The sequence below is a fragment of the Aquila chrysaetos genome, chromosome 26, assembly GCF_900496995.4.
Source record: "Aquila chrysaetos chrysaetos chromosome 26, bAquChr1.4, whole genome shotgun sequence".
NCBI lineage: Eukaryota > Metazoa > Chordata > Aves > Accipitriformes > Accipitridae > Aquila > Aquila chrysaetos.
Window position 1 is genome coordinate 8,173,290 of NC_044029.1, and position 25,330 is coordinate 8,198,619.

General features: G+C 34.4%; 1 protein-coding gene across 7 annotated transcripts in view; it reads right to left on the bottom strand.

The window, feature by feature from the left end:
• Positions 1–3,958: 3,958 nt before the first annotated feature.
• LRRIQ1 (leucine rich repeats and IQ motif containing 1) overlaps positions 3,959–25,330 on the bottom strand; it is a 114,582-nt gene continuing 93,210 nt past the window's right edge. For 6 of the 7 annotated variants that reach the window (XM_030003092.2, XM_030003090.1, XM_030003094.2 and 3 more), the window contains 2 exons: positions 20,643–20,763; positions 3,959–5,425 (listed from right to left, as the gene is read on the bottom strand). In XM_030003092.2, coding sequence (XP_029858952.1) covers positions 5,286–5,425; positions 20,643–20,763 — 261 coding nt within the window. In that variant the 3' untranslated portion in view covers positions 3,959–5,285. The remainder of the gene's footprint in view (positions 5,426–20,642; positions 20,764–25,330) is intronic. The other variant, XR_005931489.1, reaches the window with a different exon arrangement.

Sequence of the window (25,330 nt, forward strand, 5' to 3'; positions counted from 1 at the left end):
AAAAGCTCTCTTGCACCTCGGGATATCTGGCTGTGGCTCAGCTAACTGGGGGTGCTTAGTTCTGTTCCGGCTTGAAGTAATGCCTCGCAAAAAACCCACATGCTAACCGCTGGTTTCTTTCTCTAAGAGTAATTTAACAAACGAACGCGCTAGGAATAAAGAAAACCCGACCCTCGGCTATTAACAGACCTTTATTTATCACGTCTTAACTTCGTGAAATCGGCACTGGCTGTAGCAATATAAAATGCTCTTTTCTGCTTATTCTTAAAGAGAAACCAATTGCATTTCAGCCAGAAGTAATTTTGCATCTACCGGGGTATTTGAGCTCCTTTAGTGTTTGATGCAAAAAAATAATTAGCTATATAAATAGCAATCAATCAGCTAAGAGACTAAGAAAAGGTTGCTAACTCCAAACAACTCTATCTACCATTCAAGTGAAGACCCGGAGAGGAACAAATGCTAGTCCTTGGCAGCTAGGTATGTGCTAACCTGTTGTGTCAGCATCCATGTCACCAAAATAACGGAGGAAATCCATCTGTGCTCATGAAGAATAATCCATTTGTCCAACTGCTCTGCAAATAACAGTGTAGTTCACAACATCATTCAACTTCCAGTCCTTGTAAGGATGGCCAGTTTGGGGCCGTTACACAATATTTCTACTAAAAATCTCTTTGAAAACCCAATCCTTGGCCATTGGCCATCATGGAACTTCACGAACACCTCTCCAACAGGGATTTTAGCGCTAACAAACCCTCAGCACAACTTGGCACCCAGAAAGTGCCTGAAGGATGGATCCAAGGACATGTGGTCAGCACTCTCCTGTCCACCATCTCCCTTGAACACCAGGGAAGCAGTTCTCCATAAGACCCAAGAGCTGCTTCGGACTGACCTATATTGTCACTTGCAGGCCATACCCATGTCTCTTTCCCTACTCTAGGCATATTTTTCTGCCTCTGTGTGAGAAGAAAGAGGTGTCCCATTCCTACTTAACCGCAGTGACATCCATGAGCAGTTGGCACGCTGCTTTCATATATATGTATTACACAGGCTCTGACAAGTGCTGCGGTAGCTCACTGTGGGCCAAGATTTCCAGTCTCTAAGACCTTATGCAATGATGAAATCAGCAGTGACTGTGATTCATCTGCTTTCCACAGACTCCTAGTCAAAGCTCCTATGCTTTTCGCAGCTCCTATAAAAATAAAATTAGTTAATTTGTTTTTCACTTATGACTGTAAAAAGAAATAAACAAAACAACAGTTTGCTGGCATCTTTTTTTTTTTTTTTTTCAGCTAGTACAGCTAAGTACAAACAGCTTGGATCTCAGATCTGATATCAAGCTACACAATCTTTTATAATACGGTTGAGTTCCTTTCCTGCCTTTTTTGGGGCCATGCGGCAATAGCTACTTTTCCTACGTGTTTTTCTCATTAAAGAAAAGCATATTAAGATAGCACACTGTCCCAGAATATTAGCCTGACTTCCATTAATGCTAATGGGAGTAATTTCAGTGTGTAGCAAGGAAAGACTACCTCCATAAATATACATTGCCATTATCATGTTGATATGACACTAAAATCAAAAGGATATTAATCCAGTATATTCCTCACGGTGCGTAAAACAATTATAGTGGAAGACCAAGTGGCAGTTTTGCACCCGTGTGTTCGAGGCCAGATTTGGACACCACTTGTGGCATGTTTTTGAAAAATGTAAACACTACGTACCGCGGACGCTCCTTTAATGAATGCATATTTGAATAACAGGATTACTAATAATTCATTATAATGATTTACTAAGTCAAAATGTGACACCAACTCACCCTGCACCAAAGCGATGTCTATGCTATAAATACACTGGCTCCCTGCTGTTTACAGATCTGTTAAAACAAGAAATCTCTTTGAGCAATAACCTTTTGAGTCAGCATGGTTACTGTTTAAGAGTGTCTTAACATGTAAGTAGGAAAAATCTTCCCGTTATTCAGTGAGAAACATTTCCTCACTGTGTTTTGTCATTCAGGTGTGGGTTATCTGAGTACCATTAACACCTCGTTCTCATTCAGAATATGCATTTTGGGGGGCGTTTTGTCTGTTGCAGCAGGTAACGATGCTCCTAATGCCACCGTTCAAACGAGGGAGGGCTTAAAGAACTCCCGTGCAGACCTTCAGGTAGGTTGCACAGGAGAAGACACTCCAGGGACCCGTTCAGGAGAGCTCGCAGAAAGCTTTGTAAATTGATTTGGTGAATGACATCCATCAAAGCATCAACGCATAAATGCACCTCAGTTGTTTCATTCCTAATTTTGAATGAATGCTTTTCTACATTTCCGAGACTCGAGCTTCATACGTCCAAGGAAGATTTTTTAAAGAACTTACTTACTTACATGAAGTCCCTCCTCCTTCATGTTAAAGGATCTACAGGGAACAGAAAAAAGTGCCAAGGAGATGATGCTAGTGATCTGCAAAGAGGTCTGGAGCACCACAAAGGCAGTAGCGCATCTAGACACATGCACTTTCGGGGATTTGTGGTGCAGGTTTTGCTGGCCTGTCACTGTGACTCACAGCCGCTCCGACAGAACAGATTGCCAGAGAAACTTACTTTTAAGAATACGTTCTTGTCCTAAATGGGAATTGCTGTATTGAGGAGTAGGGGTGGAGGGGAGAAAGAAAAGAAGGAAAAAATAAAATAAAAAAAGAACAAGAAAACCAAAAAGAAAAAATAGAGAAGGAAAAGAAAACCCAAGAAAGAAAGCATGGAACAGCTTTCTGCTGTGCAGAACAGGGCTTGAAAAATTCACTCATAAACACGTCACCATGCGTAGCATTCGTGTTACCTCTCACCTTACATACTGTAAGATGTGACTATGAACAGCAGGCATTTGCCTAGATTTAGGGTTGCTTCTCCTTATTCCTGAAAGCAATAAAGGTCTTTCTGCTAGCTCGAAGAGAAGTTGCACCCTGCACATTTATCCATATTTGACCAGACACACTGTACTTTCAACACTACAGTTCTTAAAAAAATGTGTTGGATACAATAATAAGACATCATGCTATTAAACATCGCAATGTTATGTAATGAAAACAGCAACATGTTTTGGCATACTTTATAACTTAACTTCTGTTGGGTATACCACTTAACCTATGCATGACAATATCAACTTATGGAATAGCACGCTAAGCATATTATGGACCTGAAAAGGTATGTCAGCAAATATTGTCACTCCAATTTGTAATTTAGTAAATTGTATGTTAAAATGCAACTATTTGCTCTTTGCAAAATAAAATGCCTTTAAAAATGTTGCCAAAACATTTCATTTAGGCTTCAAGGTATTTCTCATTCAGAAACACCTGGAAAGCAAAGAGATCAGGTATGACAACTTTTATACAGCAGATCTTTTTTAGATATAGATGATACAGATGTAGAAAGATTTATGAAATCTGAAATACAAGTATCTCTTATTTACAGCTGTGGTGATGTGCAGTATATTATGGACACTCTAGACAAATAGAGGGAATAGTCTGCAAGAAGCGTTAAACTGTGAACTGCTTGATTTTGCATTTTGATCTCCAGTTAACACCCGTAACACTGGTGTATCTATTTACTGACCACATTGCCACATAGAGTGGCAGACATTTTGAAGTAACAAAGTTTTTCCTACAAAACTTATATCCTTGATGATACAATTGAAATCACAAAAGCTCCAGTCTTTGGGGGGTGACATTTAAAAGTCATTATACAGCAGATCTGGAAATCCAGTTTAACACTTACTACATACACTGGGAAACTAACCAGGTAACGTAAGCATCCAGTGATGTTTTATACCCTGCTGACAACCACAGCATTTCTATAGTCAGGCCGAGCAATCTTCACTGACCATCATTCCTCAGAAAGGTAAAGAAATCTTTTCTGAAGTAGGCTGCACTGACTTTTCAAAAGTAAAATGATAAGAAAAACAGCATGCTGATTCAAACAAGCAAGGTTATTTATTGGAGGTTTTCCATGTGATTAGCCATCTTTTAATCTGAAAATGAACGTGAATATTCACAAAAATGGTGATAACTGCTTTCAATCCATAGTCACCTGCGTATGTTAGCATAAAAAGCACCTCACAAAATAATGTCATATGTAATTGAAGTACATTTTAAAACCAGCCACAACATAAGAATTTATGTTCTTTACTGACTTGAAGTTTCAAGTCCTATTACCCTCCCCACCTCTCTCCCAGTCTGTAGGGGGTTGAGGCTTCACAATATTGGCCAAAAACAGATGAGGAAACACCAAAGACAGACTTCTCTAGATCCAATTAGCAACTTCTACCTTCAAAGTGGAAAACATTAAAATAACGTTAGGCTTTGGAATCAAGGAACATTTTCTGTCCTGTACGGTGACGGACAAAGCATTCACTAGAAATCACGAGTTAGATACCCATGAATAGTTAAAATAATACTTCTTCTCTTTCTTTAGGTCTCCTTGCACCACAAAACTTTTACACATGGGTCTGAAGGAGTCTGGCTACATGAACAAATAAAGTTGGGTTACCAGTGTCATGTAGATGTAATGTTACTTTACCCCAGAACAAAATGGGAACTTAGTAAATTTATTTTTTTCTTTAAACCTCTAGGAAAATGTGAGAAGTCTTTGAAAGTATAAAAATGTAACAGGTTGCTTTATCATATTATGACCATAATTTAGGATGAAAGCTCTAGAGGACTTCTCACATTACTAAAAAAAGATAAGTGCGTCCCCACCAATTGTAGGTTACTGTGAATTCTTGCTGCTTCAGTAAAATATTCTAAACAGACTTCTCTAAGAATGGCATTGCTGGCTGCTATAGCTCACAACACAGTGTGCAAGCATGGATTTTATTTGTGAGAAAATGAGAATTCAGTGTTTTGATATGTGACATACATCACATGAGCCTGAGCCATTATTACATTTACACACCTCAACCAGTTCTTATAAGCAAGCCTAAACTTATTCACTGTACAACAGTCCTTGTAGGGTTAATCAGTTTTGCATTATACACCACATGAACATATAAGCAATTGAAAGCACAAACTATGATAACTTACTGACAGGTATAAAATAGTTTGACCAAAAAACCCACCCCAAAACCCAAACCACTGTAACCACGTATAATAAAATAAGTCAAATGCAGTTAACTGAAACTGTTGGTTATTACTGGTAATAAATGAGAATCCAAAAATTCATATTCACAGGCTTAAAAAGAAACAGCTCTCCATATGCTTTCCATATTTGATTAAATCATCTAGTTAAATTATCTCCAATATTCAGCTAATATTTTTAAGCTTTTGCCTTTTTTTGCCTGCTCCCCATCCTCCGCTGAGCTGCACTGGATGGTCTCGAAATGATATCCGTTCTTTATGAGATGGACCCAAACATGATTTTTCTGGAGTAGATATATTCTTTTCTAAACAATAAACAGACATGTGAAATTAAAAACCAAACAAATACAACTCCCCAAATTTCACTGCATCATATTCTTTTTGAGATAATAATATACATTAATATGTCTAATTTGATAGTATACAACTTTTATAATTACGTATTGCTCACTGTTCTAAAAGTAATACAATTATTTTCACAGGGTAGTACTTCTTTAAAAACAAACTCCTTATCAAAATAGACAGTAAAATTACTACACAAAATTATCATGTTTTTAAAAGTGCCACTGTCCGTATCTTTTGAACATATTTTAAACACATACAGAGACACGCAATGCTTTTGACACAGAAACTAGTAATGTCATTCATCCTTCAAGTGGATGGAGGACTAGTTCGGACGATATGTCTAATTAACAATTGGTTTACCATATTAGACCAAATGAAAGAGAGATTTCTTTTTTTAAAAGCTCAAGAATACTTAAACTTGGATGCTGAACAGTGTCACAGCAAGTTTAAGCGCACATAGAAAGAGGTGAAACAATCACTTTCCTTGTCATGCATACAGATGCTTCAGTAATTTAGATAATAGTTTCTACAAAATACTTAAGACAATTATTTAAATAAAATAACCAGTAGACCTGACCAAAGGTATGATATTTATTTTACACAAACCAACACTTTACAGATGGAAATATCTTTCTTAGACGTTTGTAAGGAAGAAAGCAACTATGGAAGACAACTCAAACTGCAAGAGAGTGATACGATGTTCACAGTACAGCAGGTTTTTTTATATATATATATATATATATATATAAAATCAGCATGCAATCTTAGCTTATCAAATAAAAACTTTACAAATATCTTTTTGCCACCTATCAAAGGAAAAGATTACTAACTACATATTTTTAGTATTTTTGATTTTTTAACTTTTCAGTACTTTTCAATAGCAAAATTAAATTTCTCACAAAAAATAGTCCCCCCAAATTAAAACAAAGCTTAAATCATATGACTGAGTTATCATTCTATCTACTAATATATACAACATAGCTATAAATTTCCAACAGTAGGAATTTCTTTGTTTTCTCATGGATGCCTTTCTGTAGTCTGCTAGATCGAAATGTCAGGAGCTTTTCCCAGCCTGCAGTTCCCTTTTTTATGAAGTTTTAAATTATTGCAAATGTATCTTACTAAATAGTTCTCTCTTTTTGCAATCAAGGGCTTTCAATTATTTTTAACATGATCTCTGTTTTCTTATGGCTCTACAGATGTAGTCAATTGGGTTTTTTCTTAAAATATATAACTTACTCTAGGTCTACCTGATAAAGGTTTTAAATACTAACGTCTTGCCTTTATAGCATTCCCAGTTTCCTCACCTTCAGATCCTTTTCTTTAACACCTGAAATGCTAACAGAGATCTCTAGTGCAGAAAGGCTTTTGTTAAAGACCAGAGAAGAAAGTTATTTAATCAAGCAGTAAACTTTCCATAAATTCTTTTGACTGGTAACCATAACGTATTCACTGAAGGCTGAAACCCTCAAATTAGTAAATGAAGTGGTTAATTAGTGAAACTTCAAAATAAAACTAATGTGGTAATAATATTAAAAAAATTGCATCCCTTTAATTTAAAGAGATGTTTTCTGAAGTAGTAAGCATTGTTAAACAACAAAAAGATTTAAGACTGGAATATGTTATTTGCTAAAAAGAAAAGTGTGTGTGTGTGGGAATAGCTATTGCATGTTTAGACTGGAAAAGAAGTTTGGGGTGAACTTATGCTTGAGACTGACTGTCTTATGCACTCATCTTCAAGGCTGTATAAATGATAAAGGTAAACTAGATATATCAGTTATTTATTTCTATATTTTGACAAAACAAATATTTTGTATTATATTATTTTAAAAACATAATAAATACAAATGCCAGAACAAAAGCATCAGTAATAAAGTTGAAAATTAGTTTAGAAGTGATAGAGTCAATGTAGTAAATCAGGAAGTCAACCTCATCCTAATTGCCTAATCTGGATTATTTCTGGACTAAAACCCTCACTTGTTCATGAACCTGTCTGTACTGCTAAATATTATTTTCATGATGGACTTCAGGAATCTGTAAATGTAGGTTTTCTGATTTTCCACTTATAACTATTTGCAATTCATTGGAAGGGATATACTGTCCTTTCATTACTACGAAATGTATACTACTACTCCATAAAAAAAGCACAAAGACTTGCTGTAATTTGCTGCAAGAAACTTGTGAAAAGTTTTCATAAATTACTACTATATCCTTTTATTTTGGCAGAATAACAGCCACATCTGTCATAGCATGAATTCTGCTTGTCTAAACTTCAGAGTCAAAAGTTCACAAATTTAATTTCTTTTATTTTTAATTGTAACTGATTTAAACGTTGTTGAGAGGGTAGCGTAGTCAAATATTTTGTGACTAAAATGTAATAACTTATTAATTTTGAGTGCATATAAGCTGTCTGACAAAACAATGTCTTCGATGTCTGTGAGAATCATAGCTCAGGATTTGTAGACCCTCAGTAATAGAGCAGGAAAACTTCCTCAGCCTGAAGGTATTTTTGCAAAATCCCAGATACTCTAAAGGTGTAGACTCTCTGCTCCCTTGAATGCAGGTTTAACAAATCTGAGGCTATCCCAAAGTCTGACAGTCACAGCTCCCTTTTTCTTTATCTAGCCTGAAGCGCCAGTTAGATTTCCTAGGGCCTGCTTTAAACTTTACTATACAGTAGTGACCTAGACAAACTGAATTAAAGCATAGACTACTCTGTATTCTTTTTTTCCATCGTTCACACAGTTCTTAGCACTTTCAGCCAAATAAAATAAAGCCTTGTAAGGAATGATCAACTAATTTAGAATGAAATATCTACAAGACAGGCTTGTTGTAAATCACTGTAAATCAGTCCCTTTGTATGTTCCATCTTTGAAATGGGCATAACCATGTTTGCTCTTCTGATAAAGCACTTTTGAGATCTACTAAATAGTACTGAGAGATGGGTATTATTATCAACACTGCTGTTCCAGTTTTGGGTCTAACTGGAGTGATGAAAGATGGAACTGGCAAGGAGATCCAGCAGCCTATTCCCTGAAGAAGAATTCTCAAATACAGATATGAGTCAGACTGGCATATAGGCATAGTGAAGTTTGCTTACTCCTATTCATATTATACCTAATTCTCAGACATTATACTTACAGACTGCTAGTGGCTTAAATGTTAATTATGGTTGAAAAATTGTGTCATAAAGCAAAGAAACACCTCATTTACAGTGAAGGTATTAGTCAAATATAAGAAAAGCTTTTATTGCAGTTCTTTCTCCTAGAGTTTAATGCAAGAACAAACAGAAAGAAAAATGAAAATATAGGAATGGAATGCATTGCAAATATAGGACTTACCTGATTTATTAGACATGTGCCCACAAATTACTATGCTTATTTTTAATTCATGTCTTTTGCTATTTCAGTGAAAAAACCAGGTATGAACACTCTTGTGGTGAAGTAAGAGCAGCTTCATACTTAAGTAAGCATTTAGGTACAGTCTTGCAAGAAGTAAAAATACTGCATATAAATTAAGACTAAAACTCAGTTATTTTGTTATCAATACCTGTGTTTACAACAGGTTTTCTGATTCTACATTATTCAAACAGGCAATTTTTTCTTTTAGAAATATACAAAAAGACAGCTCCACTACCAAATGGTTAGAATTTTGTCTAGATCGAGGGGATGAAGGCAGACAAAAGAGTCAGGTAAGGGATGACAATGCCACTTTGAATTAAGAGAGTGAACCCAGAAATGTTCCTTAAAAATACAGTCTCATTGTTCTTAAAAAAAAAAAAAAAACAAGACCAAAACCAAACCAAACAAAACATATTAAAATGAATAGGTAACTGAATCCTTATTATATTTGTTTCACTTATATTTGTTGTCTTTACTTATGTTTATTGTGCTTTACTTCTTCTCCTTGGATGTAAATACATTTATACCTGCTCAGGGGAAGTTATGCAATTTTACCGCTTCATGAGATTTTGTTTATTTTAAGAAAAGGGGAGAAAATAATAAAAGGTGGAGAGGATACTTAGTTCAATGTATGGAAAAATAAAGCAAAGATTCAACAAAAAACAATGAATGATAGCAAATGAAAACATTTTGCATTTTTAAAAATGTTCTACCAAGCACACACCTGAAGTGCTACAAGGTCAGATATTCAGGTATTATTAAAATATTCAAAATCTCTGTGAGATCCTTCAACTGTTCTTCAGGGTGTACTTTATTTGAAAGTCTGACTTTACACCTCAATATTTTTGTTGAGAGACCTTATATCTTTCTCTTACAGCATTACTAACGATGTGAACAGTTTTCACAGCAAGCTTGGATTTGCAATACCTCCATTTTTCCCTAAACTGCAATGTGTCTTGCAAACAAACAGTTCACCTATCAGCATATATGAGTGAATAAAATTATTATTATCAGAACTTTTTGATAATAGGTATAATAAAAGGTGACATTTACAGTTGTATTCTGCTATAAATATAAAGAGATCTGCTAGGCATATATTTCACTAATATGCATATATACACACATAGGTATGCACATGTGTATCTGTGATTTATAAATAATTGTAAGCATGATCATAATACTTTCTTTTCATGTTATGTTCCATGAGTGTATCTGTAGTGTGCCTTACTCAAAGGCAACAACAGAAAGATTCACATTGTTTCAAGATATAAGTATCTTCACTAAATATAAATTAGAACTATTACATTGGTTTTACTCTATAAAGTACTGATATTTTTTACATTAGTAACAGCAGCAACAAGAACAACAGCAATAATAATAATAATAATTATTATTATTATTATTATTTAATTTTTTTTACCATTACTGGTACTAGAATTAAATAGAACCTGGCAAGTGTATTATGTATAATTTAACATGATATACAGTTATTCTAATACCCACTCATGTGGGAACAAAATCTTAGCCAAGAAAAGCAGTTTAATTTCTCCTATCCCAAACTAGGCTTTGGAAGACAGGCTGTAACAGTTATTATACTGTACTTGTATTAATTGCAATATTTGACTATATGAAGCTCCAGTATAGTCTGAGAGATTTTCAGGTGCCTGTATATATCAAATAACCATTTCTTTTGAGTATGTGCTGAAAGCTTGTCTTGGGTTAAGTTCACATGCTTCCATTTCTAAGCAGTCACTTTTGTGTTGTTTAATCTGTTTTCTGCTATTGATTTGTTCTGGTCTTTTTTGGTTAAAGTCTGGGTCTTTTAACAAATGTCAAGGTTTACATATCCTCTGTTTTGATAAGTAATGCAATATGTAAAATGCTTTGAATGAAACTCTTGGTGTCCAAGAAGAAAAGCTTTGTTAAACAGGTTATGATAGAAATTTTATGATGTATAGTAGACGTCATAGGGCATTTATCGATCCACCTAACATTGTGTGTCTGGAGATATAATTTATTTCAAAGTCCTTACCATATTGTATCACTTAAGAGCAAATACAGCATAAGAAGGCATGGAGAAAAAACTTCAACATTTTAATGAAAGTGACCAGAACGAATCCTTAGCAGTAAAGCGTTTACATCAATTTAAGCTCTAGAAAGAAGCTAGGTTCAGCAGGTCTGTGAAAAAGGTAAATGCTACCATCTCAGAAAAGTTACTTATTAATAATGTTACTTATGGCTATATTGAAGTCGGATCAAAATTTTTTTTCTGGTTGCATTCTTTACGTCAAAACAAAAATATACTTATTGTATTGCAATTTTACATTAACTTTTTGTATTTCACACTTATATTTGAATAGCATTGAGAAGCCTCAGGAGCATCTTACATGAAATCCCACATAATATGTAAAGATATATCTCCTTTCCGTATGGAGACTTGAAGATAAAACATACTCATGATTAATTTATATTTTTTTTGTAAGCAACTGATTAACTTTGTCTGTAAACCTCCTTCACTTCAAGTTGGTAGGACTAGAGACTAATCTTAAAATTTTATAGGAACAATGAACTTAAATATCTTTGTTTATCAAACATTGATGTTGTTCTAACCAGATCATGCTGACAATGACATACCTGAATAATCTGAACTCTAAAATGTGACTCAGTCACATGAAGGGGTTCAGATAGATAAGCATTTACAAGAATAAGTCATAAACATTTATTAATTGCCATTCTACACACTTGAAATAAACAACATAATAAACATAATGCTTCAAATATGTTACTGTAAAATACAACATTTTCCTAACTACAAACAGGACTTTTAGCACCATTGGTTATTAAAGCTCAATCTTTATTTCAGGTCCTTATCTATTTCCCCAATTTTGACCATTTAGGATGAAATTTTACATACAGACTATCTGCCTTTGGCTGAAGTTTTCTGAAAGGTTGGTCACTTCTAAGAAAATATGTGAAATATTTATGTTGCCTTTTGCAGAGGGGACTTGAAGTCCACCAAATAACAGAACCTTGCTTTTAGGATCTGTCCAAATTTGGATCAAGAATATACAAATGGAAGTTTCTACACGATTGGAGGAGAACTTCTTGATTTTTTTGGCTATATTCCCTAAAATACCAGTCAGCATGGAAACGCGCTTTACCATGAGGTTACACTGAGCTAAGCAAGACTATTCCTAAAAATAATGTTGAAGATCATGCTAGGTCAGGGAACTTAAGAGCCTGCTTGTTTCATGCTCTCTGTAGCAGATAGAGCCTAGCTACAGGAACCATGGAGAGGGGAAGAAGGAAAGCTCCTATAGAAAGGGGACTGAGAGAAGAGGCAGAGGGCTGGAATTAAAACCCGAGAGAGAGATGAGACTGACTTGGAGTTAAGGTGAGAGAAACTAAGGCTAACTTGGCAGTACCCTGACATAGGTGGCACAAGTGCCTAGAATGACTTGACAAATAGACTGACACTGAGAGCAGAGAGAAAACGTCAGGAAGAAAAAAGTTGTGAATTGACAAAGGGGAACTGAGGAAGAATAAAGAAGATGGATTAAGGGGCACTAGATGGGCCCTAACTCTCAGAACTTACGTAATTAAAAGAAGCGAAAATACATGTGACAATAAGGAAGGATACAGAAAATAAGTACATTAAGACTCTGGATTCAAGATCTGCCTAAATAGTACACTAAACCAGGCCAAATGTGGAGGAGATTTCAACTAGGAGATTCATAATCTGAGGAATACTGGCAAGGAATATCTAGATACAAAAGGGAATAGAGAGAGAGAGGAAAAGGTAATCAGACAAGTATCTGTGGAAACAAACACAAGACTCGATGGCAACTGTGGAAAGGAAGCCTAAGAGAGGATGGGAGAGGAAGCTTATGCTGGAATAAGAAGTTGGAGGAGCTGAAAGAAGAGTTGGTCATAGTAAAAGAAAGGATTACAGAACATAAGTGTGGAAAAGTCAGCAATGAAAAAGAGACAAATTAGAAGGAAAAAAACAAGGCAAGAAAGATTGTCTTGGGGAAAAAATCTATAGACACATCTTTGCCATCCAATCAACAACTCTGTAACAGCCCAACATTCATTACTGGGTCTTCCTGGGCACTGACCTGAGAAATATTTTTGAAGCTCCTTGACAAATATCCCACAGCAAAGGAAACGTAAAATTGTTATTATTTACTCATACCATATGACAGAAATCCTTGTGGTGGGTCTAATGGTCCCGAGGTTCCAAGTGTGTATCTAAGTAAGTTACATGTAAGTCAATGTCTCAGAATGGATTTTCTCTTTTTTTTTTTTTTTAACCTGGTTTCTCTTTAAAAAAAACAACGTACGCCCACACCTCACATGCTCCAAACCCTCAAACCCTACTAGAAGACTATCAGGCTTTAAAATTAAGCACTTAAAATTTAGGAAGTGCCTCTGTGTATCTGTTATACATAGTTCTTGAATTATTTTCATAATTCAAAACACAGATGATGAAATTACATGAGATAATGTATCATTTTACTCCCTATCCTGCTAAATTTAATGAAAGCAAGTTCTAAGTGCCTTTTAAAATCTGCATTTAGGTAATCTTTTAAATATGTAACCTCAAAGTGAATTAAGCAGCATCTCGTAAATTATCATTCTGTAGTCTGCTCAAAAAGATTAGGTATGTGGTGTTCAACAGTTAACTAATACATAGAAAAATACATATGCATCTCCATAATAATTTCAAGTGGTTAGGAAAGCAGTATCTTTCAGCTGTGTTTAACAAAGAGAAGAAAGTTCTGATCCTGCAGAATATGCCAAATTTGCATGCGTGAGTATTCTCATTATGCAAAATTATACATAAGTACTTCCCTGGTCCAGGTTTTCTTCTTAATCACTCTCACCACTAGTCAAATTTTTAAAACACTTGGGCATGGAAATCAGTGGAATTACATTAATAAGCCAGGCCTACATCCGTGTTTCCTTACATTTTAGGAAAATATAAGTTATTAAGATTGCATACTGCAAGAACAGGGAAATACTCAAATGTTATACCTGTGAATAGAAAAAAAAACCAGTAAAAAATCGAAGTTTTTTGCATAGTGTATTAGATGCATGTATCATACTGAAATCTGGCTTAGTGGCTTTGATGAAGCCAGGATTTCATCTCAGAAATTTACTTTTAACGTCATGATTTTATGTTCACTTTTGAGAGAAGCCTTCTTCTCAAGCAGATAATATTAAGATAAATAGCTCTCTGCACACATACATGGTGACACCTATACTGATTTACTTCACTTCTGAACACACGATTTATATCTATAATTGAAAGAAATTCATGGTACATACCTGATTTTTCCTAGTTTCCTCATTATAAACTGTTTGTTGAATTTTTAATAATGTTTCTTGAAGGACTACTGCACTTCTATTGTTACTCAATACAACATCTCCCCAGTTTAAAAAAAAAAATAAAATCAGTGAATTTAAGAAACTGAAGGAATGAGTTAGACCTACATTGTCACCAGTCATTTTGTGAATTAATCATTCTACCTTTTGACATAACCCTTGATTTTGTCGCCATACTGTAACTAGTTTGTCGTTTGCACGGCTGTACCTGTGTATATCCATCTGTAAGAGTATTCCTTTGTTGACATGGCAGCTTCCAAATAGTTTATCCAGTTCACAGATGAGGAGGAGGCCCCTTCCCTTTCCTAACAGTTAAACATAATGATGCTATCATCCTTTCATCGCAGATACATAAACTTTATACAAGGATGGGTTATATCACGACTATTATTTCTGCAGATAGGAAAATTGATGTATATAGATTCAAAATGACATTCCTAATATAACTAACAGGTTAGTGACAGAACTGGAAAAAGCCAGAACTCTTGAAACTGCAGTCAAATACTTTCTCTCATGTGGATAAAAAGTATCCTATCAGCACCATGCTCAGAAAAGTAGGTTTTAGTATCTAGGTCTGCACGTGAACAAGTTCCATTGTGCTGTGTATTTTCACATATAGGCCACCAAGTAAAGTTCAGCATACTGAAAAATGTTTAAAATATAATGACGAGTATTGTACTGATTTATTCATTTCTAAGACAGTGCCTTTTCTTACTGATTATTTGAAAGAAAGCATCAATGTCAAATTAAAAATTTGGATGTGACACAGTATTACGATTATGAGCTCTATATACCTGTACCATAAGTTTGCAGGATATGAGCGAGCTCTTCTTTGGAAGTCATTAAAGAATTTCAAATTCATATAGAGTTGTGCCACTGCTCAATTACCCCATCTCTCTGCATGGCTTTTTGCCTAGGTACCATTCTATTCTAAGGTGTCTAAGGGTTTCCAGACTGAGGCTATTTTGCATTCTTTCAGCTTATAACATAGGTTCAATTAGTTTCTGTTCTCCTCTGACTGGGTAAATATATGCCATGCATTAATGTATGGTGGGTCAACAGCTCTTTTTCTGAGGCATGTTTTTTTGCATTCTGGTAAGTTGTACAGAGGTATCTGTGCGGGAAAAAATATTCTGTTGAAAGGATGTTCAAAACAATATTCATGTTTTCTACGAGGTATCAAACCCTGGTAAATTTTAATTACTTCAGAACTGTAACCCCCTTTCTTATCCATTATATCCATATTATATCCATTTTCTGAGCACAAAAATATTAATAGTACAGAATCATCTCGCTATCTTTTATTGGACAAAATGCTTGTCCAGTAGTATTCATGTGGTCATATAACCAGATGTGGCTTACAGAGAGACAGCCTTATTCGTAAAATTGTGACAGCAGTTGTGATTTCCAAGGTAAACTGGGTTCAGCATTTTGCTGACGATAATAAGTAATTTGTACTGTAAATAGCCTCTACAAATTTACAGCATTTCTACACATTTCTAAGGAGAGAGAATAGATTTTACCATTATCTTCTAGGAAGTCTACTAAGCAGGTAAATGCTGAGAAATTGAAAGGACTACTAAATAAGTACCTCCATATTTGATCCCATGCTTCTAAGACGTTTCTTACTCAGTTTCTACAATATGGCAAACTTCTAAATCAGACTGCATAAGCCAAAAAAAAAAAAAAAAAAAAAAAAAAAAGAAAGAAGGAAAGGAAAGAAAAGAAGACCACCAGAAATCTGCTCAGTAAAATATGAGTAAAGGCATGAACAGAGAGCTTAAAAATGAGATGTTTATTGCACACAGGGAGTTTACAAATCCTAAATGAAAGACAGCAGTTATGGAACTAGAATATATAGACAATACTAATGCTAAGGAGAAAGGAGCAGGAAAGCAGGAATTATTTAAAGAAGTGAAGCTTCTGCTTAAAACAAAGTTGAAGACTTCCTAAGGACTCTCATTATCAAAGAAAGGAAGGCAAAAGAAATCAAGGTGGGGGTTATGTCAAGAGGAAAAAGAATTGAGAAAAAGATGTAAAAAGGAAAGTGAAATAAAAGTTACTGTGTTTGCTTTTTTTTTTAATTTGAAGTCTTTCCACTGTAAGAAAGGCATTATTAAACTTCATTAAATTAATTTCACTGACTAATAGAATGGTAAAGTTTGAATTTATCTGAGGAATGAAATTGATAACTGTTTTGTAGTGGAGTATTTATGGGCTGTTTTTTAAACTAGGGGTGATTAAGGAATCACAAGATTCAGGTCCAAATTTTTTTAGTTTTTTCCTGGAAAGCAGTGTTTTACTGATACCAGAGGCTCCCTGAAAGACTAGAATTCAGGGAAGAGAATTAAGAATTCTGAGCAGTATTTTAAATAACAATTAGAGGCACAGTTCCCATTGCATTCCACTTCCAAATTCTGGTGCTTCTGGAAATCCCTGTTAAAAGATTGCAGTTCACAAGACAAGAAGTACAATGAAAATAAAGTTTAAGATTTGCAGAGAAAAGAAAACCACAAAATTGTGATGGCAGGTAGACAATGTAAATATGTAGGAGACTCATCTAAAGGTCCAACATTGGTTGGCCAGAATTAGATTAGGATGATAGAATGGAGTTGATGATTGTCATAACCTACTGACAAACTGGACATTGGTATAAAAAAAGTCATCCTGACTAGCTAGATATAAAAAAATAATTACTTCTAATTCTTGCAAAATATTTCTATGCCCATCTTGCAACTTAGTGCTGACTACACTACCAGTGTTCAGGAAAGTATTAAAACAAAAAATATAGCCAGCAATGCACATCAATATTTATGGAGTTAATAAAAATATCAATGAGTGTAGGACCTATGCTTGAATCTTGCTTAACTCTGACTAAGCCACTAACCATCATGGCTCATGTATGTATATTACAGAGAAATTATACCTCAGGGAAAAAGAATTTTTTTTTTCTGTTGTTTTTTACAAAAGCAAGGTAAGTTTATGTGAAACTGAAAGGCAGAAAATATAATCAGCGAAAGGTCATTCTAACACACCTACTTTTGCAATTTACTGGCACTAGGTACCACAGAGATTAAGATCTTAGCAGTGGTCAGACAAGAACAGACAAAAAAACCCCAACCAAAACCCACCTCAAGAAATAGAAAAGAAAAATTAGTTACCAGGGAGCATAAAGAAATAACTACGATTTCTGGAAGGAATATAAAGTAGTGTGTTTGAGAACATAATGTATTGGCCATCGATAGAGGCAAGGTCCTAAATTAGACAGATAAGTAGTCTAACTGAAGAATTGCTACTCTTTCTTTAGGTTATATATTTTTTTACTTTTTTTTTTTTTTTAATACTGGGTGAATTTAATGCAGTCAATTTTCCCTTTGAACATATAACATGGAACCACATCAAATACTTCAAGTACACAAATGCTTTCTTTAAACTGAGATATACTATGTCCACAGCATTTCTTTTATTCCTTAATTCATTTTGTTTTGGCAAGGAACAGAATTAAGTTAGTTTAGGATTAATTTACTCCATCCAGCTTCTTCAGAAAAAAATAGTAAATTTGGGTGATAAAACCCTTAAAATTCTTTAACCAGGAATTCTAAGAACCTACCTTTGGAAACTAAGATCTACAAAAAGTACCTCAAAATTGGGCAGTTCCCCAAAGTATTTCTGAGAATCTTGACTTAGCCTTTCTAAAATGCCCTTTGAATTAAAGGCTAATAACTTTGAAGCATTGTATGTTTTGTCTTTAGAAAACCATGATCATTCATGTACAGTCACGTCCCTGTAGTATATAAAATGCATTTTATTTCACTATCATATGTATTTGAGGTTTTTTTGAGTAAAGATACCTAAAATCATGTATCTTGCATTTTTAGACCTCCCTTTGCAGCCCAGAGGATCTCAACAATTTATTGATACAATTACTGAATTACAAATTATGTATAAGAAACATATATCATACCCCCAACTAATATCTCTGATATATACTAACATCTCCCTCAGTTGTATGGCACAGTTTGCCGAAGACTTCCTACCAATAATTAAAAAGAATTCTTAGCAACAACCAGGAATATGGATGTTGCAAAGTGAACTTAGTAACATTTTATTCATTAAAGCTTGTCCAACCATTGAGGTTGAATTCTCCTGAAAAAAATGGTACAGGAACTTGATTTAATAATTTATTCAACTGGCAGCACCTCTAAGGTCACAGCATCTTTTCTAAGCTCTTCAGTAATACAAGTGCAGGCTAAGTCAAAAGGAATACACTTACTAACTCAAAACAGTTTCTAGGCTTCTTCATTAAATATTTCAGAAAGCAAAACCAGGAGAGACAATACAACAGGAAAGTATTTTATAATGAATACATTATAAATAAAGGCAAATTTCTAATGTTTTCAGATTAAGGATACCACAGGTTTAATAATTTATTTTCGATCATTGGAAAGCAACAGTCTTTGGCAAACAGAACTAATATAATAAACGTGTTTATATACTGCATATTAATTGTACAAAGATAATAGTCATGTCTGGTTTTCTACCTAATATGCATTAAAATTTAATATATCATCACTGTTTAATTTCTCAAATCCATGATGAAAAAATTTATATAGATGCATATGCAGAAATGTATATAGAAAGACCTGGGCCTTTTTTTCCTCAGTTCCTGAACTACTGAAAGGAGAATGAATATGTAATTGTGCTGCAGCAGAAGTGTATTTTATAAAAATACATATATATTACCAGCCACTGTAAACTGTCTCTCTATTTCTCACACTTACGACTCTGCCAGTTGATTGTTTTTTCCTGCTCCTTTCCTAGGTTCTTCTTTTTGACGGTATACTACAATGAAACTCTTTTTCTTTACTGTTCCCAAGCTCCTAACATTGGCAAGTTCTACATGCCTATCTTCATCGAAAGAGCTTATTCTCATTTATTTTTCTGGATGGAAGTATAGTGTAGGTTACAATCTAGACAGCAGTTATACATTAATATGAATGCAGTGTATACTATTTAACTCAATCATTCAAGATATGCATACATTCTATTCTGAATATATGAATATGATTATAATTTTGCCATTGACATCAGTAGCTTAGACTTTTCACACCTAAATTCAGGATCTTAGCAATTAGGAATCTTACCTAATTTAAATGGCGGGACTTCATCTCTAGCCAATGGAGAGAAACAGGAAAACTCAGGGCACAATTCATTCTTTTTTAAGATGGCAGGCAGACAGAAAGAATCATATTCTTGTTCCATGGATACAATTAACTTAGACTAGGATGATAAATTTTATCTAATCTAATTTTAGGAATGTAAATCAAGTGAATAAGCATGGACAAATTGTACTCACTGTTATTTTTTGCCTGTGGTGGACTAATATAATGTAAATATAACTTTATTCCAAAGCCTTTACAAAGTATGTCAGAAAAATAGACATATTAAGTATTTTTACATGTTTTCCTTGAATTTTGTTTTTCATTCAAAGTGAAAAGTCAGCATATATGAAAACATAATCAAAAAAGCAAATCCAGCAATTACATATAATTTATGAAATAACTTGATTTAGTTTGTCAGAAAACATTTCAAGAAACTTCACTACTTAAACAGTTTTACAAATTTCAATAATTTTGCCAAAGTTATTTAATACTGCTTATATTTTCTGTAATGTACATTTTTGAGGTTTGGAGTTTTATTTATTTGGAAAAGACATTGTACACAAATGACAAAATATAGTATGTCATATTATTAGAAATATATTAACATTTTCTTCAGTTACATTACACAAAATAAAACATGAAACTTAAAATGCTACCATTTTAGGACTTTCAAGTATTATTTTTTCAATTTTTCTATATAGTAATTCTCTTGTTAATTTGTATGATATTAGAGTGGTAAAAATATAAGGCTTTAAAAGGATCCTCTGCCACTGAGCTATAGGAAGTTCAGTGGGATGCATATACTACAGCATAATCGGTAATCAACATGACAGAAATCTGTGATTTGATGAGGATATGTGTTCTGGTATTCAGTTAACAAAACCTGCATTTTCCAAACCTCTTTTGGAAAAAAAAAATGAAGGAGATCATTAAAAAGCCCACTCTGTTTTATAATTTAGAGAAAAGAAAATCTTTTAAGAACTCGATCATCAGAAGACCTAGCATACATCACTGGGAACTTCCCGTTAAAATCACAAGAGGAAAGTCTATTGATATTAATGACGCAGTTTTTAAGCAGAACTGTAGAAAATGTATGAGAAGGTTTTAAGTAAGAAAGAAAAAGAAATATAAGTAGCATGTGTTATTAGGGATTCCAAGCATGCTCAGTTCCACCTAGCATTTTAAAGTGATCTTTAAAACTGATATTGAAAAAACCCATAACTTACTTGAAGATTTTGCTGAGTGTCTGTGTGGCTGCTTATTTTTTTCTCTGTTCTCAGTCAAAGCACTTCCACTGGCCATGGAAACAAGGTCTAAATCCATGTCTTCTCTGCTTACAGGGCTTGCCTGGAAGCAGTGGGAGAGAATGTACACAATCATGAAACAAAATATAACATTTTCTGAATGCAGCTCACATTACCCCAAATAAACAAACAGGGTCTGTCAAACAACCTTCTTCAAAATGATACCACAATCCTTTATTGTTGCCTAGGCTGAACAAATGCACTATGTCAAAGCATTTTTGTAAATAAGAGCCGATCTTAAAATTGTGGTTTGTGATCTGAGTCAGTGCAACAACAAAAGAAAACATTTTAGTACAGTAATTTTGAAGAAAATCAATCTTGCAGATGGCTGATGAAACCTTAAACAGCTTAAGATCATTTACTGACCAGTCTATAATTTAAGTTATAGTTGAATGTCAGAGATGTCATATTGGATTATTTTCTGCAATATTTATGTTTTATCCAGGACACGTATCAGTTCAATCAGTCGAGGGCCCAGTAAGTAATTCAATCTTTTAGTTTTAGGCTAATTAACCATAACCATCAGACAGTATTTTAATTATACTTCGGGTAAGAGTATTATATTAATTATAAACTTCTAACATCCAGTGTTGGTACATTTTGGCACGAGGCACGTTACGTGCACATAAATATGGCAAAATAGAAAAGAAAATCATATTTACTCAACAAAAACCCCCTTTCCTTGAAATGGAAAGCTAGTCAACACCAAAAGCAGCCATCTAACAATACTGTTGACTAGATACTGCAGGCCAGTAACAACAACAGGGAAAAATCAGACACTGCGGAAGAGGGATCTACAAAATCCCCAGCGTAGAGTCAGTCAGCTGGAAGTCCTGAACATAAGGACATACTTTTCTAGTCTCTGGAGCTTCAGGAGCGGAGGCCAGAAGGCAGATTAAGTCTTTCCTCTATCTGGGCTGAAAAGCCCCAAATCCTTTCAGAAGCTAGGTGTCTAACTGAGTAGAGTCCTTTTTTTTATAAAAACAAACAACCAACAAAAAGGGAAAGACTATGCCAGTGGTAATGTCACCAAACTTTTGCATAATATCGTAGTAGCTAGAGTGCTCGATCAGGAATCGAGAGACCGGGTCTCAACGTCTTCCTCAGGGGGTTGAAGCCTGCAGCTCCCTTTTGCTCAGGAAAATGCCGTTCCTATAAAGTTGTAGGCTATTCTGGAGGAGACGATCTCCAGACTTCCTGTTCAAACCAGTTCACTGTACCAAGAGCAGCACCGCACCAACGCAGACAGGCTTTGTAGTCCAGTCTAACTCAGAGAACTCAGATGAAATGGAGCCCTGTTTCATTTCTTTGTCTTTACCCAGTCACTGTTTAATGTAAAATTCATTAAAAACTTCATGCATTTTCAAACCGACAACTTTAAAGATACAGAGATTTTACGCTCTTCCTTAGTGACTGCGTACCCTTTGTGTCAGCACAGAAAGTTTATCCCTTGTTTTCTGATCCTTGCCTTTACTATGTTTAATGACCGTGATTTTAAAGTTTTGCTTTGCACAGGTAGCAGGATGTATTATTGCTGTTAACATCAGTATTTTATTTTCTCTTCCATAGCAGTGTCAAGAAACTTTGAAAACAGTTTTATCCTGCCAACTCTTTACATTTTTGGCCTTAATATTTACAGTCGCTTTAAGCTTGCGAGAGCTCTGTATGTTCAAAATCTTTAAATAGAAAGCTTTCAGTCTTTCCTTTGTAGAAATAAAGGAATCAGTGTGACGCTCAGAGAGATTCACACCAAAGGAATCGATCATTCTTATTTCTATCTAATGTGTTTCAACACACAGCAGAAGTTTTCTGATGTCTCAATTCCCAAAGACCCAGGAGGCCACAGTATTTTAAAAAACTAACCTTTCCACAGAATTATTATCCAATCCCTACCATCACAGAATCTGAGGCTTCATCATCTTGTAGACAACAATATTCAATGTTATATGCTAGATTTTAATAGGGCTGTCTGGCTCTCTGATGTAAAATATTAGTTATTTTCTTTCAAATAAAGAGAAGTGTTTTCACCCAATTACAGTCAGAGTAATATTTAAGGTTGTAATAATCACTGGAGCAAACTTAATTTCAGGTTTGTAAAGAACCTGATTGAAAGCCCCCTGAAGCTAATTAAAACCTTCCTTTTTACATTTATAGCTTAGAGCCAAAAATTTGGAAGAAACTTAAGATACTGGTACACTTTTTCACACAGTGCAGTATTGGACTTCCATCTGTAGTGATCACCATATTTAACTCTTCAGACTTTTCACCTTTAGTTTTACTACTACAAACCTTTTTTTTTCCAATTAATTGGAAATTAGTTTAAATCAGGAGGAATCTTTGCCTTGAATACAGCTCTGCATCTGAGTATTTGTCTGTTCCTACGTAACCTTCTGAGGTAAAAAGTGCTTTTAAATTCAAGTTATACCTTAATGATTTGGAGATACTGATTAATAGTGAAGTGGTTAACCATGTAGGTTTATACAAAGATGAATCAGGAAGTCCATCCTACTTATCATTCAGCAAAATCATTTTAATTTCAAGTGTCCAGTTTAAAGTGTAAGTCAGCATGCCTTCCTATGCACTTATGTAGTAGGAGTAGTAGTAAGCAAAACCATCAAAATGATCAAGGTTAACATAATAAGGTCTTAGATTTACCGCAGGTTACTACATAGGGTTTATTCCCCAATGAGAAGGTTTAAGACTTTATTGTTAATATGGAACCACTGAAATACCATTTTGTATCCATGAAAAAGAATGTCTTAAATTCTTGGAATGTGCACAAATATCACTTAGAAAATTATATTAATTTAGTACTTTCAGAATGCAGGCTTATGTAACACATACAAATCAAGGATCCTATTACACACCAGGAAACTTTATGATCGTGCATATGACATATGAATAAACTACTGGAAATGCCCAGGAATGCTTTCCTCTTCTAATTATCTTTTTTGTTGTTGTTGTTGTTTTGAAAATGTATATTTTCCTCTTTCTTTCAGTTTACCAGAACTTTTTAATAATGATTGCAGCTAAGTGTTAACTCCATTTTTGTCATGATTTCATAGCTTTTAACTGAGTTTCTGTGCAAAAGCATTAGGAGTATGTTCACATTTCAACCTTTAAAAGTTAAAAGAACCCATATAAATTTTAAAACCATAATTCTCCAGCCGTCTGTGTACAAACCACATCATTATTTCATTGCCTATAGAGTACTGCTTTCTGCATTAGAGATACATTTTATTCCTTTTTCTATTTTTTGACCTTCTATTGCATTTTCTCTGTATTTCATTCATGTGGAACAGCTATGTAATTATGTGGCACAGGCTGTGACAATCATTGCCAGTTATGTGGGCACACCACATAATACTGTTGTGGGATTGCAGCAGTATTTTGTGGACAGAACTGCTTACTGTAAATAAGATACAACCTACCTATGTGCACATATGCTTACCGATAATTACATAATATGTAATTTAGATAACATTATTAGATTATGATTTGCTCAAATTAGAGCAGTTGCTGTTTTAGACCTAACAAATAACTATTAGTGCTGCTGCAACTAAAACCCATCACAACGGTTGCCTCGTTCACGATTTCAGCCACTAAATTTTAACAGGAACCTAAGAACTGGACACAACCCACGCCAGAGAAAAATCTTTGACAAAATCTGACTTAAAGAAAATAGTAATAGTAACATCTAAGTCTTAAAAGCATTTTTTCAACAGTGAATTTTAGAAGAGTTCATGGAAGCGTTTCCAAAACGTGCATATTGCATAGGTGGTGAAGCTACGGAAGGCAGAGGTTAGAAAGGGCCAAGATTGCTCAGAGTACAGAATGAGGCATATGACACATCATCTAACTGGGAAATACTTTTACATTTTACATTATACATTATATATATGAATATAAGACACTAATTCTGTATAGTTTGTAAGTTTTTGCCCCATTTTTTTAACCCCCACATGATTACAGAAACAAGGATATTGCTACTTTGGCAATAAAATGTAAAGTGTACACATATAAAGAGAGAGAGTATAAATTGGCCTGTAGGCATCATAACGCTGCTCACTATCAAAGGAACTTTTGGGCATCTCTGACACTGAATCTTTTAATTTTGTAAATCTTCAGACTGTTAAATTGCTCATACTCCCCCTCCTGCCAAACTACAGGACTACTCATTTCAGAAAATACAATTTTTTTAAAATGCTGCAAAGAAAAGAACGAACCATGAAAAAAGTAGAGGGCATTTTATGATGTAAAAAAATACAGAAGAGAAATTGTAGGAATAAGTCTGATTTTATACAGTTTTTAATAATGTCACTGTATTAATATACAAGTCCAACTTACTGTCTTTCAATAAATGACACTGTGGGCATATTAGAATGATTTAAGTATGTGACTTACAGATTTAAGAACATTTAAACTGTCTGATTGACAAGAATATATGTTTTCAGTCAATAATGTAATTGGTGCTGAACCGTATTTAATTTTTTTTAAACATTTTTCAAAAGGTTGATTTAGAAGCTTTAAAAAACACACAGTAGCATTTGATGTCTTAAAAACAAAGCCAGTATCAGATCATGAAACTAGAACCCTATGTACACACATGG